At 39.4% G+C, this 25,141-nt stretch overlaps 1 protein-coding gene across 1 annotated transcript in view; it reads right to left on the bottom strand.

Moving 5' to 3' along the window:
- Positions 1-25,141, bottom strand: part of LOC104951814 (attractin-like) — a 52,270-nt gene that overhangs the window by 18,427 nt on the left and 8,702 nt on the right. The window contains exons 2-10 of the mRNA XM_010778549.1: positions 20,357-20,440; positions 17,924-18,037; positions 17,197-17,325; positions 11,569-11,765; positions 6,988-7,156; positions 4,385-4,475; positions 2,564-2,813; positions 1,418-1,601; positions 133-287 (exon numbers count right to left, since the gene is read on the bottom strand). Of these exons, the coding sequence (XP_010776851.1) occupies positions 133-287; positions 1,418-1,601; positions 2,564-2,813; positions 4,385-4,475; positions 6,988-7,156; positions 11,569-11,765; positions 17,197-17,325; positions 17,924-18,037; positions 20,357-20,440 (1,373 nt within the window). The remainder of the gene's footprint in view (positions 1-132; positions 288-1,417; positions 1,602-2,563; positions 2,814-4,384; positions 4,476-6,987; positions 7,157-11,568; positions 11,766-17,196; positions 17,326-17,923; positions 18,038-20,356; positions 20,441-25,141) is intronic.

Genomic DNA, 25,141 nt, shown 5'->3' with positions numbered 1-25,141 from the left:
GTGTGGTGTGTGTGTGGTGTGTGTGTGTGTGTGTGTGTGTGTGTCGTCGTCCGTTCGTCGTCGTCGTCGTCGTGTGTGTGTGTGTGTGTGTGTGTGTGTGTGTGTGTGTGTGTGTGTGTGTGTGTTACTGACCCAGACTGTAGGACAGGAATTCGGAGGAGAAGCACTTGGCTCCGTGGCTCATGGACGTGTCGTTGTGTGTGTTTCCTCCAAACACCAGCATGGTCCCGCTCACCATCACCGCTGTGTGCAGGTAGCGGAAGAAGCCGCTGTCTCTCAGAATGGTCCTGCAAACACAGTGATGGTTTTTATAGTTAGATTACCTGTTTAACCTTGTTTGCCTTTCACAAGATTTAATGATCGCTTTGCATTAGTTTTAACAGCAGAATTCATTGCACAGAACAATTCATGCAAATAATGCTCAGTATTCACACTCACAGTACATATCCCTGATATCAATACGTTCAATGCTTATTGCAAGGCATACAGATTCATTGCAGCAGGTGTAAGAAATCTCCCAGAATATGTATTCCTATTTTACAATCGTTACAAATGAATTGCATTTTATTTCAAGTGTATCGAAGAAGTGGTTATGTTGTGTAAAAAAGGGTTTATTTTATTCATATTCTGTAACAGACTTAGTAATTGTGATTTAATGTCATGTTTTCCAGGATTCCGGTCTTTTCTTTTCATAACACATGGTGGTTGATAGAGAACATAAATCAATCAGATGCAGTGAGAGTTGTTTTGCCTTGAATGTGGGATTTAAGTGTAAAGTGCAGACAGTCTGTTTTTGTATAGCAATACAGCCAATTAGCTAAATGAAGGCCTTCAGAAGTTATTTAAAATACTGACAATTTGTATAAAGTACACCTTATTTTCCATATTGCGGTTTGTACAACCTTGAGAAAATTACAAGTGCAGACTGTTTTAATAATAGATAGTTACAGTCTGAAAATGATTTTATTTTCAAATTGAACAGATGCTGATGTTTTAAATTTTACATTGTAAGGTTATGAGCCCAATTTCTTTTTTTTTATTAATGATTTTTGCATTATTATTGTTGCAAATAAGACACAATTTGACTTGAACATATTGTATAATCTCAAACATAACCTAAATAATACATCTTTGTTTCTTGCAGCAGTCATTTCTGCTGTCTGTTTGCTAAACTTCATTACAAATTGATCAATAATAGCAATTTTCTATCTTTTTAAAGAATCATTTCAGAGGCCTGAGTAGGTAGAAAGTATGCTGCATTTGAGAAGAACAAATTAAAAGCATGAAAAAAAACCACAACAGTAAACCTCAACGATTGCACACTTGAACATCATAATGCATCAGAATACACTGTACAACAATCTTGTGTACTTTACTGTGTAATCAATATAAATGTGCACCAAAAAGAGAGCCTCACCATTTCATCTTGTCCACCTCGAACTTGTACAGGTCTCCAGCCAGCCCGTACTTGTTGGCGCTGAAGGCCTTGTAGCCTCCGTGGATGTAGATGGCTCTGGAGCTGGGGTCGAACGCGCTGCTGTGGCCGTACCCCCCCTGCACCAGGGCCCCGTCCGTCGACACCATGCTCCATGTGTTCCTCACTGGAGGGTCACAGAAACAACATTTTACTGAGCCACTGAAAACTAGCTTCATTATCATTCATAATACAATGAAATACAAATAAGCAAGAGAAGGGAAACTATATAGATAGGTCTTTGTGCAGAATTTAGGTTGTGTACCCAGAGGGGATGTGCTGGAAGTAATTACAGCTTTACTGAGTTTACACAGCATCTTATGAGTGGAGGAGAGACAAGCCGATAACAATCTTGTATTATTTTTCATAAAATGCATTAAAAGTAAAAAAAAAAAAAGCATCAGACTGCCTGCAGATTTGACTGGTCGTCATTCAAGAATTGTTCATAAAAGAGTCACTTTTTTGTGTGTGGAAATTGGACATGCACATCCCATTGTCTTACATGGACTGGCTTTTACAAGACTAGACATCCTAATTAAGACTGGCTTTACGACTTTTGGTGTCTGAAAGAAAAACACGATCCCAGTCCAATGTCCGTCCATTTTTATCTTGGTGGTCAGTGTTGATTTCCTGTTAACATATCAGTGGTCTAAAATGGAGCAACTGACACAAACCTAATTTACAACAGGATAAAAAAGGTATACTGATTCTAATATAGCAATATACCTTTATTTGTATCATTTATTTTGTACAGATTGCTGATAGATCTGTTTATAACTGACTGTTTGCACTCTGGTTAGACCATCCTAATTTCATTTCACTCTGCTTGCATTGTGTAATGACAATAAAGTAATCTAATCTAATTCTCATTTGACCATTTACAGCTCAAATGCCCCCTTGCTTAGAGATGGTACTTACAGAAATAATGTGTCATAATGTTTAAACGCCAACCAGCAGTATGCCATCACACAGTGCACTTCTATATGTGCAGACAGTTTTTGAGCTTTCAATGCATTTTCATGGTGTTGGGATTGGTCACAAGTAGGGAGGTATAAGGTAGTCTCTCACACTTCAGGACCTACAGCTTACCGATGTTGTACTCCTGCACCTGGTTGATGTATCCGTACAGAGGACAGTGTCCGAACAGGACCAGCATGATGGGACTGTCCTCCTCCTGGAGGGGAGGCACGATGTGGGCCGAGTGTCCTACCACGGGGTACTGATCCTTGGCCCGCGGGCTCAGCAGGACCCAGGTCTGGTTCTGGATGTGGAAAACCCACAGCTGGCTGGACACGTTTCCTGTGGAGTCGATCTTTCCTCCGTACATGTAGATCCTCCCCTGGTAGAAACAGAAAGCAAGGCAGTGTAAGATCATACAGTATATAACGGGAGGTCCTTTCTAAAACTAAATATTGTGAAATGCATTCAACCTAAAACACACATCAGAGTTAGAAAGGAGTCTTTTGTAATCCTAGGTCCAATTTGCTATAGCCACAAACACTGAACATTCTTAGTACCAATATTGTAATATTTTACCTCATAACTAACTTTGCGTTGTTTTGAAGCAGTGTTGCAATAAAAAAAATATGTATTCAACGGCTCAAAACACAACATTGACTAAACCAAAGCCTGGCACAGTTACACTACTATTGTGATCAGGAATCATCCGTCTATTGAAGTATTACCATGAAACTCAAACAAAGCATAAGAAACACAAGGGATTTTCATAGAAAAGAAAATCAACCTTGGGCATCAATAACCTTCAATCCCTTTCTTATAATAACGCCAGTTTATTTGCATCACGCCCTGGACCTTGTTTCCGAAAGAGAAAAACATTCCCCACTTGAAGACCTGAAGAGTTTCTGGAGGTCAGACAGAATGACGTCTCATTAAGAATCGGGCAATTGTCCATTCATTCTTTATTAGAAAGAACAAAGTGTAGACCTGGTTCCTATAAAAAGTGCCCCGTGATTTGGGAATATACATTTAATTAAAAGTACACGTGGGTACAAAGTACTCATCCCCATGACAATATAAGAGCGAGTAATTGCAGATCCTATTGAACAAAGAAACTCATCGAAACAGAGGGTACTTGATGTTGTTGAAGCAGCAGTTCCAATTTAGTTTGGTAGCTTCAAAATCAATTTAATTAATTCTGAACGTGTATTGAGGATTATACAACAAGGAAAGGGCCCTATTTTATTACACAAGTGGAACAATTGTTAAACTAAGAATATGTTTAAGTAATAATGCGACAAACTGTATTTCTACTCAAAACGTTCTTATATAATCTCAACACAAAGTGGTTTGATGTGATCCAGGCGTGACCGAGGAGTTATAGCATGTTCTGCCTTTGATAAAGCGATCATATTGTGTTTGCTTGGAGCAGAGTTGGCACATTATCTGTGTCTGTGAGACTTCCATCACTTAGATCTTTAATGCATCAAAACTGATTTGATTTCAGATTTGTTTTGCAAGCTCACACCGACTTCCATTCAAACACCGTGATGCAACGTGTGCATCAACAATCGCTCTGCAGCCCTGAATCCTCTACTCGCTCATTTATTATTCCATCAGCGGCTCCTAACAGTCTTTCTGGCTGTGAACAAACCGCTTCACCACTTCACTGCCGCATATCAGAACCCAGAGATTTATATATTAGTTCCAGACAGCAAACAGACTACTGAAAGCATACATAAAAGGAAGAGGGGTCTATAATGTTTCTGCTAACTCCTCCATGTAATTCAGTTGTCATCTGTTCTGTTTTCATCTCTTTTCAAAACCTTTTTATGTCACACTGAGATGGGCTTCGGATGCATCCAGAAAGTTTTATCATAATAGAGCGATGTAGTCATGCTGTCTGAATGTATATCCAGGTTCACGGTAGATGTCCTTTCTCGCTCCACATACCTCATGAAGAGCCAGAGAGTGGCCGTATCGCGGCGTCACACTGTTGACGGAGGGGTCCAGGGTCAGCCAGCTCTTGCTACTGAGGTTATACCTGCGGGAAAGAAAACAGGAAGGTGAGGAGACCATGACAGAGCAGCTTTAAGAAACTACTCAAGGAGGATTTTAACAAGTATATGAGTGCAAGAATTAGAATCCAATTAACTGTTGATTTTTACTAGGGCTGTACCCGAATATCCAAATATTCGCTCGTTGGAGTACTATTCGGGTTTCAATTTTGTTATTCGGATATTCGTTTTGTTTTTCGAATGTATTGAAATCTCCAATATCAACGTAAGAGCTTGTGCCTCTTCGGGGGGTGCTAACACTTAACCATAAACGTTATCGTTTACTTTCTCCGTCTTTATATGTAGATATTACTTTTTCTCCATTAATCTCTGTCACGTTGTTTCCATAGCAACAACAACTTCCTGTCAACTGCGCTAACTCTCCTTCAAAATAAAAGCATGTCCATACAAAATAGAAAGCCAAGCCAAATTACACTTAAGACATATACAACTGCAACGAAAGTAACACACACAATGCTTTTAAATTTCAAAGAACAGAAATTGGGTTATTTACATTAACAAATAACTATAAAACAACAATACTGTAGAATAACAAAAATAATGCCGTGAATAAACCGAAATACACGTCTCGAAGCGGTTCGCTGCTGATTACTACGCGCCCCCCCCGCGGAACGAATATTCGCTGCCGATTACTACCGAATATCCGGAGCCTGAAAAATGGTATTCGGGACAGTCCTAACTTTTACATATAAAGAAAGTGCTTTGGAGTATTTCTTCCTAACATAAACTATTAAACGGGATACAATTAAAATACATGATTAGATGATTAGATATGAGAAGTGGTCGTTTTGCTTGATCAATTGAAATGTGACAAAGACAAGGTGAACCAGCCCGTGGGGAAACATTGTTTGAAATGGAAACCCATAAATCTTTGGACATAAATGATGTTGGACCCTCTTCATTCCCCCTTTTAAAGTCAGTGAGATGAATGTAGCAATTGCATAATGTGGGGCAGTCCTCTGGACATTATAATAGGTTTACCTTCCATAGAAGCTTTATTTATTTGATATCACACAAACATCTATCTTGTCAGACTTTAAGTAAAGTGTTTACGTGCCGCCAGCTGGTGACTGGAACAAGCAGCGCCCCGCTAGGAGTTACTGGGGTGGTTTGTGTGTGTGTGATGGGACACATGGAGGCGACATTCAAAACAAACAATAGTGGTTTCTAAAAAGGTTTGTGTAGATTCTGCAATAGTATATCGAATATTGAGAGTTCATTCATGAATTTCTTCATTCATAGATAGCAAAGTGCCACAATGAAGGCTTTTCTTGATGAAATAGAAGATGTTTGGATTTTTTCCGACTGGTTTTTGATAGTCTTATTGGCAGATGATTCATTATATCACATGCTAAGCTTTTCCCTGAAAGTGCCTGCCTTCTTTCAAAACAGTTTCTAAAGACTGCTTCTCAGAGGTTTCTATGGAACCAACATCTGCGTCAGGTTAATTAAAAATGGTTTGAAACATAGATTATATTGCTCTGAGTATACTCATCGGCTATTCATAGGCAAACCACAGGTAGGACATTTTAAAAATTGCACACAAAATGAACCATCCAAAAAAAGAACCTTCAACAGCAATGAGCAAGTACTCTCCATTGAGACGTGTTGATGACTCCAGATTTAAATGTACCAAAGATACATGAGAGTTGAATCAATCTTCTCATGTGTTTTACAAAATGTTGTTGGAGTTTGGCCAGTGCAACTTTATGTGTATTGCTTATCTTTCTTATCCAAAGTGGCATACAACAAGGACTGTAGTAAATAAACAAATAAAAGTTAGTTTACAATGTGGCCCACTCCAAAGTACAACGGCTTCCATCATACGAGCGCTGTTAAACCTGACAAACATAGTATTTATCACAAGTGAAATGCAAATCATACCGTTTGGATTTTAGACAGACTATGAAACCATTGCTCTGGAAATACTTGCGGCTTTATCAGGAACAAGATAAGCATGTACATCGAGGAGCAGAATTTTTGCATTTGTCAAATCCAATTATGTCAAGGTGACAACCCAAGTATTAGTTTGGAGTTGGCAGAATGCTTCTATTCAGTCTCACATGATAGACGTGAGGAGAAATAAAAAGTGCAGCAGCCTGCCTCTTAAAACCATAAAACCAAAATATGAGCCAGGCGGAAAATAGTGATCATCCTGGGTGGAGTTCAGGGTGAGGAGCACCAGCTGTAATTGTATGGCTTTAATAACATCCTTCACTCTTGCAGAGCCGTGCCGTGTTCTTCTCCTTGTTCAATGTTTAACAGACAGCGCTGTCTGGAAGAATCTGAGACTTCCTGACAGCCCAGTAATACTTAAGAACTATAACAGACATAGAAGTACAAAAAAATTGGTTTTGCAAAAGAGAAAATGTATTTCGATATCTCGTTCCCCTACAGTCGCATAGCAACGGCAGGACGAGAGCAGCAGCCAAAACGCCTGAAATCCAACTCCAGATGCTCACTGGGGAAAGTACTTACGCTTTGACCACGTGATAGTCGGAGGCGTTGAAGACGTAGCCTCCGATGACCCACATGATGCCCTGGTCCACCACGGCCTTGTGGGAAGCCTTGGCCAGCCCGGGGTCGGTGTACTCCTCCCGGGTGCAGAAGGAGGAGTTGGCTGGTACCGAGACCAAACAGTTTGGACCTGAGGAGCGAAGAAAATCGAACAGTCAGGGCTGCACGAGGGAGAAAATCATGCAGAAAGCTCACATCATACATTTTTTTATGCCCCAGCTCTTTAATAAAACATGAGACTAAAAATACCTACAAAATAAATCAGCATTAAAACAGTTTTTGGACAAAGTTTCTGCATTAAGGAGGATTCAACTTCAGACTTGCAGCCAGACCGTGATACATTACTGTGTATATAAATATGTCTCCATATCGAATAAACACATTTATCTAAGTTTGCACGAATCACCCTTTCTATGAACTTCACTTCAGCACGTACAGTATTGTGTACAGTACTTTGGATACATTTCCGATTTCTGAAGAATTGCAACATGATGAAAACTAAGCTGCAGAAAGTAAAAAGTATATATATAACGTTTTTTTTTCTTTTCTGGGAAATAAGTTGTCATGCCGTCTCCCCTAATTTCTGAAGAACAGCACCATAGTTTGTATGATAACGAAACACAAAGTTATAGCTTGTATTGTATGTGAATATATATCATATACTACCAGAGACGTATTTTGTATGTTTGGCTTTTACTGCAGTTAAGGCGCTTTGAATGCATTGGCTCCAGTGTCCAGTATTGTTCTTAAGTAATCAAGACATTTCTACACATGTGTTATCAAGCTTTAGGTGACACTACAAGAGAGGGTACGATCGGTTTTGTTTGGATGCTGGGAAAAAAAAACAGGATCTATTATTGATTTCTCTTCAATTATGAAGGTGAGAGGTGAAAGGAAAGATCAGAGAGGTTACCAAACAGGTATTACCTAACATAAGAGTCCTTTATCATTAAAAATGTAGTTTTAAATGCCAGATTATCCACTATGTAGAGAAAACTAGATGCATTACAGAACCTTTGTGTTGGAGAGATTTGGTCTTCCCTGTTACGGGACAAGAACAATGAAAGCAACATAAACCTGAATTATTCCTCAATAAAAGGAAAAGACTGGGACGCTTTTTGGTAACAATTGCCGAGTCATAAATAGAAAGACTGGCCTGGCGATGTTTGAATTGTTTTTTGATGGAGTTTTGGGGCAGATTTGTCGATTTTGTTTATCTACAGTCCTACATGATGAAAGACACCAATAACATTCTTCATGGTATAAAACATTTACAGACGAAGTGGAGCTATCACTCCATCTCAGAGTAAAAACAGGATGTTTGAGCGCCGGGGAAATCCCCATTTGATCATTATCCGCACAATGGCCATGTGACAGGAAAGGAAGTGTTATGATTCTCAAAGACAACCAAGGTCACTGAAGCCATTCTCCTTTTTGTTTTTGTTGGGCTGAAAGCTATTCCCTAATGGCCAATATTCCTCCAGGAGCACTAGGCAAACTAAATTACCGTTGCAACTTGGTGGCATTTCCATAAATAAAACAAATGTGGCCTTTGCTTCCCTTAAAGAGGCAATTTGTCGAAGGCTACGCATCTGTGAAAGAGATTAAACGCACGGCTGGCCCGACTAAACAGGCATCTGTCTGCTTTTGCACTGCTTGGTGTCGAACATGAGTGCATCTGGGAGCCGGCAGCACAGCGTACATTAAGTGTGCTACTAGTCCGCTAACATACCATGACGGGGTAGTAAAGGCTAAAGAAAATGCAGGTCTGTTTCGCAACTCCCTCAGCTTTAGTAATTAAATTGTGAGCATGCTGAGCCGCTGATATAACTGCAGTTAAATTAAGCTGTTGTCTCTGCACAGAGGAGCCATTTAAGAACAGATAGAGCGCCCATATGGTCTGATTCAAGAAAGGATCCACTAGTGTCAGGTCATCATCAAATACAACTTTTAAAAAAAACACTCGACAGTCATGACTCAGCCGAAAAGATGAGGAAGCTGGTCCTGCAAAACGTTCATCAGGTTGCAGCAGAAGGAAGTTGTGGGTTCAGCGGGAGCTTCGATAATAGTCATGGAGGCTTAAAGCTGAAGAGGCACTGGGTTGAAGATAAACAGGCAACAACTAAAGTCTGTGACACTCTCTTTATTAAACATCAAACTGCTGCAGTAGAGCTGCTCAGCTGCTCTGGATATTTACCCTCACCTTTCCTGGTTAAGTTTTGAAAAAGAATAGCAGGAAGTTCGTCTTTTTCTGGTAGTTTTTTTTTTTTCTTCGTCTTTTAGGGCTGGGCGATATAAAATATATTATAATATTATTATGGTATGTTTTATCAAATACCTTAATATTGATATTTCAACAACATTGTAGCATAGACCATTTGTTCTTCAACAACATACACTGAACAAAAATATAAACGCAACACTTTTGTTTTTGCTCCCATTTTTCATGAGATGAACTCAAAGATCTAAAACATTTTCTACATACACAAAATAACCATTTCTCTCAAATATTGTTCACAAATCTGAAAAAATCTGTGATAGTGAGCACTTCTCCTTTGCCGAGATAATCCATCCCACCTCACAGGTGTGGCATATCAAGATGCTGATTAGACAGCTTGATTATTGCACAGGTGTGCCTTAGGCTGGCCACAATAAAAGGCCACTCTGAAACATGCATTTTTGCTTTATTGGGGGGGTCTGGGGGGGTCCGAAAACCAGTCAGTATCTGGTGTGACCACCATTTGCCTCACGCAGTGCAACACATCTCACTCGCATTGAGTTGATCAGGTTGTTGATTGTGGCCTGTGGAATGTTGGTCCACTCCTCTTCAATGGCTGTGCGAAGTTGCAGGATATTGGCAGGAACTGGAACACGCTGTCGTATACGCCGATCCAGAGCATCCCAAACATGCTCAATGGGTGACATGTTAGGGTTAGAGTTAGGGTTATGGTTTAACCCTAGGGTTTCGGACCCTCCCAGACCCCCCCAATAAAGAAAAACTGCACGTTTCAGAGTGGCCTTTTATTGTGGCCAGCCTAAGGCACACCTGTGCAATAATCATGCTGTCTAATCAGCATCTTGATATGCCACACCTGTGAGGTGGGACGGATTATCTCGGCAAAGGAGAAGTGCTCACTGTCACAGATTTTTTCCGATTTGTGAACAATATTTGAGAGAAATGGTTATTTTGTGTATGTAGAAAATGTTTTAGATCTTTGAGTTCATCTCATGAAAAATGGGAGCAAAAACAAAAGTGTTGCGTTTATATTTTTGTTCAGTGTACATACATACATACATATGCTGCACTTAAGCTAAACCAATAACAGAATGATTTACAGAGTTTGGAATGCATTTATAAAAGGTCCCCAGGCTTCCTGAAATGTGCTGTTTGAGTATAGAAGTGAGTATCTGATCTTTTCAAGTTTCATACAGGACATAACATCTGTCAACCACTGTAGATGAGTGGGCGGGAAACTGTCTATCCATCTAAGCAGGATGGCTCGACGAGCTAAGAGGAGAGCAAAGACAGAGATCGCCGCCGTTCTGCAGTTAAACGCATCTCCTTTCCTATTACCCCAAATAGGGCAGCCAGAGGCTTTAATGTTTTTTATCAACAATCTGAATAGTACCTAGTAACTAATGTACACAAAAGTAGTCCCNTAAAGCAAAACTGCACGTTTCAGAGTGGCCTTTTATTGTGGCCAGCCTAAGGCACACCTGTGCAATAATCATGCTGTCTAATCAGCATCTTGATATGCCACACCTGTGAGGTGGGATGGATTATCTCGGCAAAGGAGAAGTGCTCACTATCACAGATCTTTTCAGATTTGTGAACAATATTTGAGAGAAATGGTTATTTTGTTGTATGTAGAAAATGTTTTAGATCTTTGAGTTCATCTCATGAAAAATGGGAGCAAAAACAAAAGTGTTGCGTTTATATTTTTGTTCAGTGTATTTAAGTAATAAGATTTTGGATCAATATTAATCAGTAATGTGGATTTAAGGGCGAAGTGGGTAAAGGCAAATAAAATAACTAATAAAACTGATCTAAAAACTGTTTGATATGGTTTGAAAATGACTTCACATTACCATAATGCAGCCTTTCAAGACAGGGAAAGACGAAACCTATGCGATATTACGGTGTCAGTTATTTAAGACAAAATCTAGTCTTGACAAAATAATGACTTATTGCCCAGCCCTCTTTTCTTTACTACTGCAAGCAAAACATCTGCTCTCTGAAATACTATTGAAAATAGTTAGAGGGCTTACTCCACTGTCATAAATAGATCCTGTATTATTATGATTTTGGCTGTTATGAGTGCATGTATGATGTTCCCCCCTCAAGAGCCGACTCACTGTTCATTCTGTACAGAGAACATAGAGGCAGTACAGTAAGAAGCTTATTTGAGTCACAGAGGACGGTTTGGCATGAGTGGACCTGATGACGCAAACCCAATGACATTGTTAAAAGCAGCGCAGTGTGTGAGACAATGAGGTCACATCTCTGGCATTCGGAGAGTTTCTGCTGCAGTGTGGGCCCACCTTGCCATCCGGTGTTGCAGACGCACACCTTGTCCTGGCATTGACCTCTCTCGGGGAAGCCACAGTCTGCCAGGCAGTACGGGACGTCACAGGCAGCCCCCTTCCAGTTGTCTTCACAGTCACAGTACACCACGCCCGTAGAGTTGTTCAACAGACATTCGCCGCGGCCGGAGCAGTTGTTGGGACATGAGTTCACCCTGGGAGGAGGGAGGGGACGAAGACAGAGAGGGTGAGAATTCCTGAGTGAAATACACACTCTGAATAAAACATCAGGGACACATTTCAGCGGCTGGGTTACATCTGCTTTTGTGCAGGCAGCTCCTCAGCTGTCTGCAGGCTTAAAGCCCCCAAGTCAGCAGAAGGACTTGTTACTGGCATCTTCCTCCCTCGTCAGTCGGTCGAGCGGCTGCCTCGACACTTGTCATTCATCTCAGAGGGATTGCCTGCACTAAAAACAGCGTTGAGCTCGAGGCAGAGGTAACCGGCAGACATAAAGTCACCGCCGGCACAGGAGAGCAGATGGTAAACTCCCCCGAACTCCAGTGAAACGGCAATGCTGACGCTCTCCGTGTCTCTCAACATGACCTTTATGTTTGTGCATAATGAGCTTATCGGTTTGCACCCACGGGACACATTTTGTGCCAAACAAATCAAACACATCAGAACATACAAACATAATTAAACTACAGCTGGAATAAGCTAAACACGCTTTTTCCACTGACAGGATATCTGTATATCTTGTTGTTTTTTGTAAATAAACATCTGTACATTTGTTAAGAAATCCTAACAGGGTTCCCACACCTTCTTTCACATCAAATTCAAGGACTTTTTAACGCATTTCTAGGCCAAATTCCCTCAAGTTAAACGACCTAACACAGCATAGTTTGAGACACAGCTCAAGGTTAGTTACTGTGACACGAACAACAATTAAAAGCGGGCGAGACCTGAATGCGGAACAGTGAAGCAGACTATAAAAAGGTTTACTGCCTTTTCTACCACAACACATCAAAACAAGTTAAACAAAATATCACAAGAACTTTCATTTGTATTCTTCCTAAATGAGTAAAGTCTGTTTACAAACATTTTCAAGGCGTGGTTTAGTTTCCCCTTCACATTTACAAACGATCAAGAATGTCAAAGACCTGTGAGTCACATGACATAAAAAAATAACTGATGATTACTTCATGCTGATCATTTTTTGGTATCTTTTTCAGCATAAACATTATTTGCGGTATCAGCAGAGAGGGTGACTCTGTTCCTGTTTGGGTTTGACTTTCCGGGATCCAGAAGTTAAAAATTCACAAAATCATCCACATTTTTTTTGTTTAAAATGGATAATCACGGTTCAGATGTAGCCCGCAATTACCTTTACCTGGCCAAATCCCATACCACAAATGTAAGCAGATATTGAGTTCACATTAGACAAGGTATGATAGTACTTGATTTTAAGCAGTGACTATGCCATGAACCTGCAAATTAAGGGAGAAACAAACTATGCAAAAATAGCCAAATGTTTAAAAATGTCTCCAATTTAAAAGCAACTTCAGGTACATGTGTATTATGTACACTTAAATAACATATACAAAACATACAATTAAATGATTTATGTTAAAAGGAAAAGGTTTAGTATTATTATATGGAGCTATTTTGGGTTCATAAGTTATGATCATTCAAAAAAATACAATTTATTAAAGTTCAAGTTTTTATCCTGAACTTTGAAAAACACAATGATGTATTCAAAATAAAAATAATTATTTGAAATCATTTTTCAGGTTGAATATTATTTTCATTCAGTTCAGCAATTTTTTTGAATAAAATATTTATTTTCAGATTTCACTTTTATACTTATTTTGATATTTGAATCCTTATTTTTTTCAGTTGCAGATTTTTCGTTTTCAGATTCAAAACAATTATTTTTTCAGTTTCAAATCTTGTTTTTTCAGGTTTCACATTGCTTTTCACCTTCAGATCGTTTTTCACTTTCAGATCTTTTTTTTCGCTTTCAGATCCTTTTTTTTCGCTTTCAAACTTTTGGCCCTGATATTGCTTGGGGGGGCGGGGCTTAGCAAAGAGTAGTTTGGCTTCCTGAGTGACAGGCCTCCCTCTGTCATGTTGCCTTCATGGATGTTAGGTAGCGCGAGAAATATAACTCAATACTTTCTATACACAATACTCCCGTGAGTATTGTGTATTGTGTTCAGGATAAAAACTTGAACTTTCAAATAAAATTGTATTTTTTTGAATGATCAAAACTTATGACCCTGAAATAGCTCCATATTATTCTATATTTCCTTATTGTTAATCCATCCCATAAAAAGACCAAAACCGACAACATGTGAGTCCATCTGTCAGTGTTTGGGTAAATGGACTTTCCTCTCAGCACTAAGCCCATTGGTTCCTACTGACTGTTACTACTAATCGTTAAAAATAGGTCACAAATACACTGTATACTTTCATTTAAAAAAAGAGCTGTGTACTTTTCTAAAATGCCTGGGCGCTACAGATTTGATCAAACACGACTCAAACAGGATTAATCCACATTGGGGCTTTAGCGAGCACTTACAGAAGCAGCACCCTGTATGTTGAAAAATAATAAGCGTCCATCGTTTTTGATTTAATAGTTTGTGTACAACAATAGCAGAGGGGAAGAAGATATATAAATCAATTGTTATTAATAGAGCACTTTTCATACACAAAAGGTAACAGAAAGAGCTTCACAAAAAAATTCCAACCGGCCCCCTGAGAATGATATTAGACGACAGAACTCAATAAACACTGGACTGAATAAAACAAGCCTTAATTGAAAGCCAAACTAAAAAAGGAGGGTATTGAGCCACATGGATACTTCAACAGCACTCATTATTTTGGTTTTGGTCTTTTTATCTGTGAACCGTAAAAGAAACAAAGAATATTGCCAGACTTACCTTTAACTATGGAAATCACTGCAAACTGTGTACACGACAATGTGTTTTATAACAAGAGTAAACAAGTCGATGTCAAAGGTTTAGCAGTAACTCGGATGATTATCCATTCGAGTGGGACTGAAGAGGGATGTTTGTCTTCAGGAGGGGGAGGGAAATGTTTTGGAAGCGAGACAGACGGCACAAAAAGGCCCTCGTCCATCTTTCATGTTCCTTGGAAAGCCTCGTGGTTTGATGTTTCCGTTCCTCCACCTCTCTGAGACACCAAAGACCGGGGGGGCACCGCGCTTTCATCCGACTGTGTTTTTCTACCCAACTTCAATCCCATCGCCATGGTGACTGGACCAGTGAGCTGGGAAAAACTCAGGGGCCCATTGTGTCCTTTTCAGACGTTGGGAACGGACAAGCTTCACTTTGAATTTAGAAGACGTTTCCCTTTATGCCAGTTTGGGGAAAACAGCTTTGTTGTCTCTTTATGACTTGAAGGTTATTTTCATCTGTCTATTTGTGTGTATACTGGTATATGGTTGTTTAGCAGATTCAAGTTATAAGAATATATGAGTTTGGGTGAGTGTTTGTTGTGAATACATGGGAATTCATTGATTGTCTGTGTTCATCCCATTGCATTTTCCCTGCTCACTCATCTGTAAAAAGGGGTTTCTTGCTGTCATGAAGTAAAAACTGGATACTGAAAAGCTGATGTCAAGTACACACCTATGGGAATTGAAAGCTCAAAAGAAAAGAGGACATCATGTAGAAATGAACAACACATGTGGGGAGTGAACCTTTTTGCTGGTGTTTTGGTCATTAGTCCTAGGTTTGAAAATAAATCAGCATGAAGGGAAAAAGTGCTCTTAAAAAAGGCAAAGAAATGTATTCTTGACCTTAAATGGACCTGAAGAATATATGAAATAATTAGGGCTGTCAGTCGATTCAAATATTTAATCGCATGATGTCCATAGTTAATCGCGATTAATCGCAAATTATCTGTTCTAAATGTACCTTAGACTAGAGGAATGTTTTTCAAGTTTTTAATACTCTTATCAACATATGAGTGGGAATATATGCTTTATGCAAATGTTTGTTTATTATCAAATATTCTCCTGAATATTCTCAATACAACAACCTGGAACCTCTCTCTCTCTCTCTTACTTACACTCTCTCCCAACCCTGTGTACTTCTTTGCACTGAGCCAGTTGCTCAAACAGACAAGCCTGTTTACGTTTGTCGGCGAAATCCCGCTCCTCTGTCTTCATCTTCAGTCAAAGCATGAGACTGAAGTTCCCACTGTGGGTCAAAATAATGACTGTGATGTGCAGTCGAAACGTTGGATGCGATCCGAATTATCTAACGCAGCCCCTCGTCCTCCACAATGTTAAGCTGTAGCCACTCATTTAGCTATCGCTGTTGAAAGCTTGTTGCTCGTAGAAGTGTCCAGGCGTCTCCTCGGCAAACTTTCAAGCGTGGTCTGCCACAAGCGAGCGGCAGGAGCGGGGCTTTCAGCACCAGCTGTGTGCTTGGCTTGAATTTTAAAGCAACTTTTTTTGTATCCATATCTCTCGCTAGAATCTGCCAACATCCAACTAACAACAACAACAACAAAAACAACGTCAAGCCTTTGGGCTCTGAAACTACGGGGAGGGCCGAGGACAAATAAACATGCGTTAATCGCACGGTAAAATAATTAGTGGCGTAAAAAAAAAATTGCGTTAGCGTGTTATTAACGCGTTAACTTGACAGCCCTAGAAATAATAACTATTTTTATCCCACATCATTTATAGAATATATATATTGTAATGCTCACTCTGAATGTATGGTTAATGTTTTCTTTTATAATACAACTTCACACATTTTTCATCTTACATTTTAGTGTTTGGTTTTCCCACTTTTTTTATGCAACTTGAACGTTTCTGAATATTTTAAAATTAGGAACATTTGAATTGTAAATGTCAATTTAAGCACAATAAAACATTTGAGATACCTTTCCATTTTAATGTTCCAATTACATAAATCTTTCTCCCTTACATTTGAATATTAAGGATATATTATATATCCAATTAAAAATGAGTCTGATTGAGTCAAAAATGTTTATTTACCAGTATAATGTGTATTAGCTAATAATCTGAATCAATAAAGCAACTAGTAACTAGAGCTGCATGATAAATGCAGTCAAGTAAGAAGTATTATACAGGGTTCCAAAATGTTGAGCAGTAGAAATAAAGTAGCAGAAAAAGTACTTTAAAAATGTATTTAAGTACAGTCCTTATGCAAATATACTTCATTACATTCCACCACTGTGTTAAACTAGTTATTGGCCTATGTTTGCTTCCATGTGGTTTATCTTAGCATTGTGAAGTGATGCAAAAAAAATGATTGTACACAGGTTCTGCCTCAGGGCTGAGTGGTAAAGTGTTTGTCATTTAGCAGATATTTTCATCTGGTGACTGACACTATCATGGATGCATGTGTGGCCCCGAGGCCTGCAGCACCACTATCAGAGGATGAAGAGCAAATGAATATGTGGAAGCTGCCATCAGAGATCTGAGATTTCAAAACCAAGAAAACATTTCATTTGATTTGGAGACGCGACCTGTAAGTGGAGAGATAAGCTTTTTGAAAGCTGCTTTGATTATATTCTAAAAACTGATTTCACTTTCCTTTTGAAAATGAAACCAATAGGGAATTTAAATCGTTGTTCTTCTCTCACCTGTAGGAAATGTTGAAGCCGGTCAGGTTGTAGGCAGCGTCACTGAAGAAGTGCAGCAGGGCGTAGCCGGACTGAGACACCACCTCAGGGACCGTCTCGTTCCCGTAACGCTCAGGCACGATCAGACCACTGCAATTACAACTCAAACATGTCATTTAACAGATTAAGATTTTAATTTTCACATATACAGAACTCCTAGACTGATATGTATATAAGTGGTAAGGATCTTGTTGAAGGACACACAACAGTCTTTGCTTGTTTGTGTGCATAAACGTATATTTAAGGGTTTAGTAATTGTTTGTAAATCTTTTCTCCCTTTACAGTTTTCTCTACCACCGTAAAATACACGTTTCAGATAAAACACTCTGAGGGATAGAAGTGAATACTTAAACCAACTTTTTTGGATTCAATTGTAAAATAAAGAGAAAGAAGGCAGTAGATAAGCCAGTCCACCAAGCGAGTTCCTATACAAATGGCAGGATAGTGTATAGTTCACCTTAAAAGGGCCATCTTAATGCATGGCACACAGACAAATGGAGGCGATGGGTTGCTTGCTTAAGTAATAACAATGTATGGAAGCAAAGAAATGCCAGAATTATAAACATTTTGATATCTTAACATGTAATGGATCCACTCCTAGCTAATTCATGTTGGACATTTCCAGGACATCTACTCCACACAGGGACTACTTGTACAACGGACTGCAGTGAACCCACAGTAGACGTACCTGAAGGCGGCGAGGAGGGGGGCGTAGATTGAGTCTCCGTCGTACACGTACAGGTGGTCCCAGCTGCATTCAGTGGCAAAGTGGTTAAACCGTAATCGGAGTATGGTGTTGGGTCTGGAAAACAACACACAGAGGAAGAAAATGAGAACTTCTGAACGGGATAGGAATTGAATCGAAAACATTTTTGTTATTGTTCCTGAAAGAGAGAACTGAAGAGGTTGCACAATGCACCCACTTTCACATGAGGAGCAGAATAAATTGGATTTTTGGAACATAGAAAGGTGGATAATTACCAGCTGAAGTGGTAAAGGCAAAACATTTTCTACCTACGACAAAACTTCACTTGCATCAGCTTTATATTTGCATTAAATCACAGTAAAAAACTGTTATTTCAAATTCATACGATTTTATTAGGTGATTTGTTACATTAACGGACGTAACAGAAGGTAAACGCCAGCTCTGACAAGTGAAGAAGCCGATATAGTAGGTCACATTTAATAAGGCTCATTTTAAAAACTGTGCAATATTAATGTATTAACCCTCCGTGACCTTTGCAGTACAGCAGAGAGACCAACAGGACAAAGGAAGCTTGTTTAATCAGTTTTTGATTGAAGACATGAGATTCTTGAAAATAACTTTGCTCTAAATGTGATTAACACGGCAAAATGAAATCATTCAAAAGTGGAGGGAATAACACAAAGGCCTATTTAGCTTTCTCTACTTTGAGGGTACAGGAATAGGAGCAGCCCCGAGGTTGGATTAGAAAAAGAAAGCTTGTGGCTTGTTCGAATCATTATTTACCAAAGAGCGCCTGGAGATATCTGACAAAGAAACCCCTCTTTTAAATCACTCTGCTACCCATAAACACGGCTTTATTTTACTGATCATTTCACTGCCTTTCTGTAAAGTCACTTCAGGCCACAGCAGGCACTTAACGGCAGGGAAAGCATTGAGTGAATGTATGTACGAGGCGATACAATTCTCCTGTCATTCTGATGCATATGGTGGACGTGCCACTGCATTAACCTCATGCTGAGAGGTATGGAGAAAGCATATTAAAGTGCCATTAGTATGTAATGAAAACGCTGAACGATAGCGATTACAGAAGCCATTCAGGAACAGGAAGGTCAGAGGTTCAAGTCCCTGTAACATCCACACGTCCTGTGCAAGGAAAAATGAGTTTGACCTCCTGAGCCTCGAGAAAACTCACTCGTGTTTAATCGTCCTCAGGAATGAAAATGTTGGCGAAATGCCTAAAATGCAAATGCAATCAGAGAGCTTATGGTTCGGAAGAGCTGCTGGGACAAACAAAAATGAGAACCATGGCTCTGAATCGATACTCTGTCGCGTGGTAATGCTGACTAAAACAATAGAGAAGGAGTATTGGATTCCACACAGTTACTTTGCCATTCATTTCCATCCATCAGCTTCAGCCTAGTGTATAGTCCTGATGCTGGAGGGTTTCTCAGTGAAGGACTGCAGTGCAGACTGTGTGTGTTACCATCATTATGAGCACCCTTGAATTATTGACTTGCAGCTTCTCTTTTCACAATCCATCCCTCAGCTGTGTCCAGGTTATCAATTCTGTAGCCTCTTTTTCATAATGGTAGAAACTGATTTAATGGATGAAATCAATGAGAGAGTATCGTTTCGTGTGGAGTGTCTGCAGACTTTGCTCTGGCTTCTTAAGAGACTCGATGCGTAGGTTGTTTTTGTGCATTTTAAAACACTAATTATTTTTGGATAGCAGCTTATCATATGGAAAATATTCTGCTTCAATCTAGACCAGGGGTGTCAAACTCAATGTTCACCACATTAGCATTATGGTTAAACTCAAAGGGCCGGTTGTAACTTTAAGACGATATAAATACATAAAATAATGTATTATGTTACATTATTGCCTCTGCATTGGATTATTATCGGATAGGGTAATAACTTCATAATTAACTACGTCTGAATGCAGAAGTCTAGGGCAAATAATTGCAAGTCTCTTCAGTGCGCATGTCACAAAATGAGATGCATTGTGGGACATGTTGTTTATTGGCAATGTACTTCTGTAAAATGGCATGTAACCGTATAATAAACATATTATGTTCATTGCAAGCTCTTGCGGGCCACATACAATGAAGTAGCGGGCCGGATTTGGCCCCCGAGCCTTGAGTTTGTTTTTTTACTGCGGTCCAAAAAATATTCACTTGATTGCCTGACACCTGTATTTAGAGTTTCACGCAGCAATCTACCACCATAAATTGAATTAATAAACAAGAATAAAATCCACTTTTTACCCCATTATTTGAAGGATATGATCAAAAAAGACTCAAAACTCAATCAAAAGTTTCTGAACTAACAAAGCGGTTAAAAGAAAGAGTAGCATAATTGTTGTAAAGTAATGTGCCGTTATTCTGTGCTGTGTTGAATCTGCTTCCTACTCACTGTCCCTCGATCAGCCAGGTGCACTTGGTCTTGTACTTATAGTTCCCTGGACCGTCACTCAGATGACCAGAGGGCCCCGTCAACCTGAGAGAAAGAAGATAGACAAGGTTACAAATTAATATGTAAAATGTTTTATTCCTAACAAGCTGAAACCCAGGAAACGTTATTCTGTTGGAGGCAGTGTTTCCCACAGAATTTGATTATATTTCTGGGGGCACCGCACCCACACCCCACCCCGGCAAGAAAAGACAAAGGCCCCTTAACCTATTTGGGTGGTCCATGTATTCACCCCCCCTCAAATAAGAAGGGGGCCCGCCACAAATAAATCAATGTATGGGAAACACTGAGAGGTGTAATGTGAAATAAGTTCCTGATAGCACCCCTGAATCCCCCAAACCACAGCATCACTATGCTTTATGCAAGAATGTTCAACATATACTGATACGTTTGACTGGAAAAAATGTGCCCATATCACATTAAAAAGCAGTATTAAAAACAAGAAAGAAAGCCAAATGACTCCCTTTAGAATTCATCATGTTTTGTTGTTCAATTAAAGATGTATTTCTGTCATACTTATGTCATGCAAAAATAATAAACCACTGAAACAAATGAATTAGGGTGCAATAATGTATTAATAATACATACCGTCTGTCCAAAACCCAAAACAATTATTATGGTGTTCCCTGACAGTTGTATTCTCAACATTTACAACCATTGAGCAGTAAAATAATAACAACACTTTAAGTTTTTATTATGATGAAGCCTAATAAAGAACAACCATCTGTACATGGAACATGTTTGGAACTGAACTGAAATCCCACGGGTATTTGCCCTTTTTTTAAACTCTCAGGCCCGTTGTGTGCTAAAATGATGAGAAACTATTTTGTTATTTATCAAGTGAACCTTTTCCATTTCTCAAATTGGAGCATGTTGACTCTATATCATGGAAACTTCAGTATATTTATGATGTTATGAGACATTTTCCCCTTCTTATGACATCTACACGCTACATTTATAACAAATTCAATCATGATTGAATGGATGACAACATCAGAATATTGAAAGTAAGTTTAGTAAACTTTGCAATACTCATATCCTTTTAAATATATAAATGATCTATCTTTAAAATACTGAATAAAAAAGTTACACTAGAAGTTGTTGCTAAGAATACTTGTGTAGTAGCTTCACAGAAATTAGTACACACAGAGTTTTTACACAAGAGCCTATCAGCAGAGAGGGAGGTAAACAATAACTTCTGCCACTTCAGATTTCATCTAATGCCTGGTGGTTGAGCAAACAGTAAATAAGCCAGCTTCAGGGTAAATGATTAAAGCTCACTGCAAATTATTATGTGAGGCCGACACCACGACGGACAGCCGCACACAGACTCAGAGTGGAGCACGGCGCCCGGCCTGTTATTGCCTGATCAATTCTTGCCTGATGACACAGCAGAGAGCAGCTGAATTACACAGGGGGCACTTACATGCAGCCAGAGATTGTATCATTACTCATGGAGGTCTCAGGGTGCAATGACTCTCTAAACACAACCAGTCACAGTCTGCCTCCAAAACAGTCTCTCAGCACCACTTGGTGCTAAAGTCTGCAGAAAGATCTCTGCATTACGATGTTAATAATAGGGAAGGGCTTTTTAGGTCCATATTCAAGGACTGTACTTTGTACTTTCAATTCTAACACAGGGAAAGTGTTTGAAATGAACAATCTAAATGGTGAATGGTTAGTTAGTGTGCTTTCTGTCCTGAGAGTGAAAACCAAACATGGAGAAGCAGTGTTATGCTCTGTTTAAGTGGAACAAACTACCCAAAAAATTGCAGGTACGCTTCCAACTCTCACTTATTGTTTTCTTCATTTGAGGATGAAGATTTTTTCGTAACCTTCTATTAAATAAAAAAACGTTTCATATCTTATACTGCAACTTTTTTTGGCTTTAATGACTCATTAAAAATATCCAATGAACTTAAATGTCATAACAAATGAGTTTATGTTGCACTATTTTTTTTGAATGCTGTAAGGTTTTCTGTAAGGTACTTTGAATTGCCTTGAAATTTGCTGTATAAATAAACTTGCATGGCCAGTTGGGGATAGTCTTTGCAGACCATTGATGTACAAACCAGAGTTCCCGTTAGCCGGTACTTACCGGACTATGACCGGTCAAATATGCTGAAGACTGGCAAATCTAAATCTCTCCGCTCAAAATATCCGGTCAAAAATAATTTCCCCTTAGCGCAATACCGCATCAGTTGCGCCACTTATGTGACAGACAAGAATAGTATGTGACAGACAAGAATAATATGTGACAGACAAGAATAGTCAATTCTAATGTCTAATACTTAATGTGGAGAAAGAGATGTCCTGTATGGGTTGATTGTGTGTTGATCTGTTGTTGGTAATGCCTCGGGGTTCCGGTGGGCATGTAAACAAATGCGCTATAGCCTACTTTGTGGCTTCACCCGATTGCAGAGCAACGCTTATTGTTTAGGTGTCTTTTATTAAGCAGGTTGTCATATCATTAGCTAGATCTGATCGATATGGACATAAACGCGAGTAAAGTCTAATCTGAGAGAGATCAGCTGCTGCTGACGAGTCGACACGCAGCTCTGCCTGATCACCTGCAGCGGTGAGCGGAACAAAACACACACTTCAGGTTAGAATATCACACGTAGCTATTTTAATTACCTCTCAAACTACCTAAACTAGTCATAGATGTGTTTAGTTGTACTGTCTGGTCACTCATTACTGGATCCGCGAGCTGCATGATACCGACGGGCTGTCAGGAGAGGGAGAGAGCGCTCCGTTTATTATTCCCGTGTTATTGTAAATTACTGTACACTTTTGAATAATGTAGTTAATCTACTATAATTAGTTTGTTTAATATTGAATCATATCAATTTGTTTTAAATCTCAATAAATTAAAAAAAGACCTTTGACCGGCACTTTTCGAATTTGTCCGGAAGATTTCAACTTTAACGGACATTTTGACCGGCAATAAAATATTCTAACGGGAACTCTGGCACAAACACCTATATACTATAACACACCACAGGAGAGGGATAACCCCAAAAAAGTAATAGTAATCATCTAACTAGTTGTTCTATGATACAAATGTTAAACATTACATAACTTGTACTGCACAATCATTTTGTTTACTTTGTGGGACTACTCCATAACATCACTTTTATGACGCATGTCATCATTCTACCTGGAACGTAATTTATTGAACAAATATTGACGTCGTCCAAATTGAGTGCTCATGCCCATCCCCACTAAGTAACGATCTACAGAAACACTTCCTATTTTAAGCATGCCACTATTCAGCCCATATTAAAGAAAACTAACTTAGATCCGGCCCTGCCCGTGAACTACAGGCCTATATCAAAACTACCCTTTCTGTCTAAAGAGAAGGTTGTGGCCAACCAACTCACTGCTGCATTGGATAGGCACAATGTTTATGACACGTTCCAGTCGGGGTTTCGGAAAAAGCCCTCCACTGATACGGCTCTCGTGAGGGTTTCTAACTTCTGATGTGGGTGATTGCTCTGTATCAGTACTTCTTGACCTAAGTTCTGTGTTTGACACTGTAGACCACCATATCCTGATCAAGAGGTTACGTGACTGGGTGGGCATAGCACTAGACTGGTTTGCATCATATCTTGCTGACAGAAGTTTCACCGTCTCGATTGGAGACTTTGTGTCGGACTCCTCTCCACTGTCCTGTGGTGTCCCGCAGGGCTCGGTCTTGGGGCCTCTGTTATTCTCCCTATATTTGCTACCCTTAGGATAGATCATAAACAGATTTAACATTACATATCACTTATACGCGGACGATATCCAGCTCCACATTTCATTCAAACCTAGTGAGGCTCTAAGAATGTCTTCGTGTTATTAAGGACTGGAAGGCAGATAACTTCTTGCAACTCAATGCTGATAAGACGGGGGTTCTGGTTGTTGTACCAGAAAAGGTTGCGCCCATGATTTTGCTGCCAACTCCAAACTACGTAACTTAAGGGTAATATTTGACCAATACGCGTCGTTTGATACCCATGTTAAGTAACTGACGAGATCTTGTTTCTTCCACCTACGAAACATTAGTAAACTGAGATCTGTAGTTTCAACACCCGACCTAGAAATGATTATACATGCGTTTATTTCATCTCGCATTGAATACTGCAACGCATTGTTCTCCTCTCTCAGCATGTCTGCTCTTGGTCGTCTGCAGGCAGTCCAGAATGCAGCTGCAAGACTTCTCACCCGGTCAAATGAACGGTCCCACATTACCCCGATACTCAGATCTCTTCACTGGCAGCTTATAGGATACAGTTCAAAATCCTCACTCTCACCTACAGAGCATTGCACGGTCAGACTCCTGCTTATGTGGCCAACCTAATTCATCCATATCAGCCCGCTCACTCAGGTCACACAAGCTCAACTTACTGCCTGTCCCACGTACCCACCTTCAGACCCGCGGTTAATTTAAAGACATTCCCGTTTGGTTAACCGGTGTGCCTGATTTGATTCTATTTTACTATTTTTTCATTGTGTTTGTATTATGTGTTGGTGCTTTTATGACTTCTTAACACGTGGCTTGAGTGTTCATTTATCATTGTACGATTCCTATGATGATGTTTTATTGTTTTGTCAAGCACTTTGTGAAAACACTTTATAAATATTTATTTATTTATTTCTTTATTAATATAATGTTTCCTCCTTGAATGTCTCAGTTATCTGTACACTTTATCTTATTATTAATTGTTTTGTTTTCATTGATTA

Source organism: Notothenia coriiceps, unplaced genomic scaffold, assembly GCF_000735185.1.
Source record: "Notothenia coriiceps isolate Sejong01 unplaced genomic scaffold, NC01 NC01_scaffold00000339, whole genome shotgun sequence".
In the NCBI taxonomy this organism is placed as follows: domain Eukaryota; kingdom Metazoa; phylum Chordata; class Actinopteri; order Perciformes; family Nototheniidae; genus Notothenia; species Notothenia coriiceps.
The sequence above is the reverse complement of the archived record's forward strand: the minus strand, read 5'-3'. Positions and strand labels throughout refer to the sequence as shown.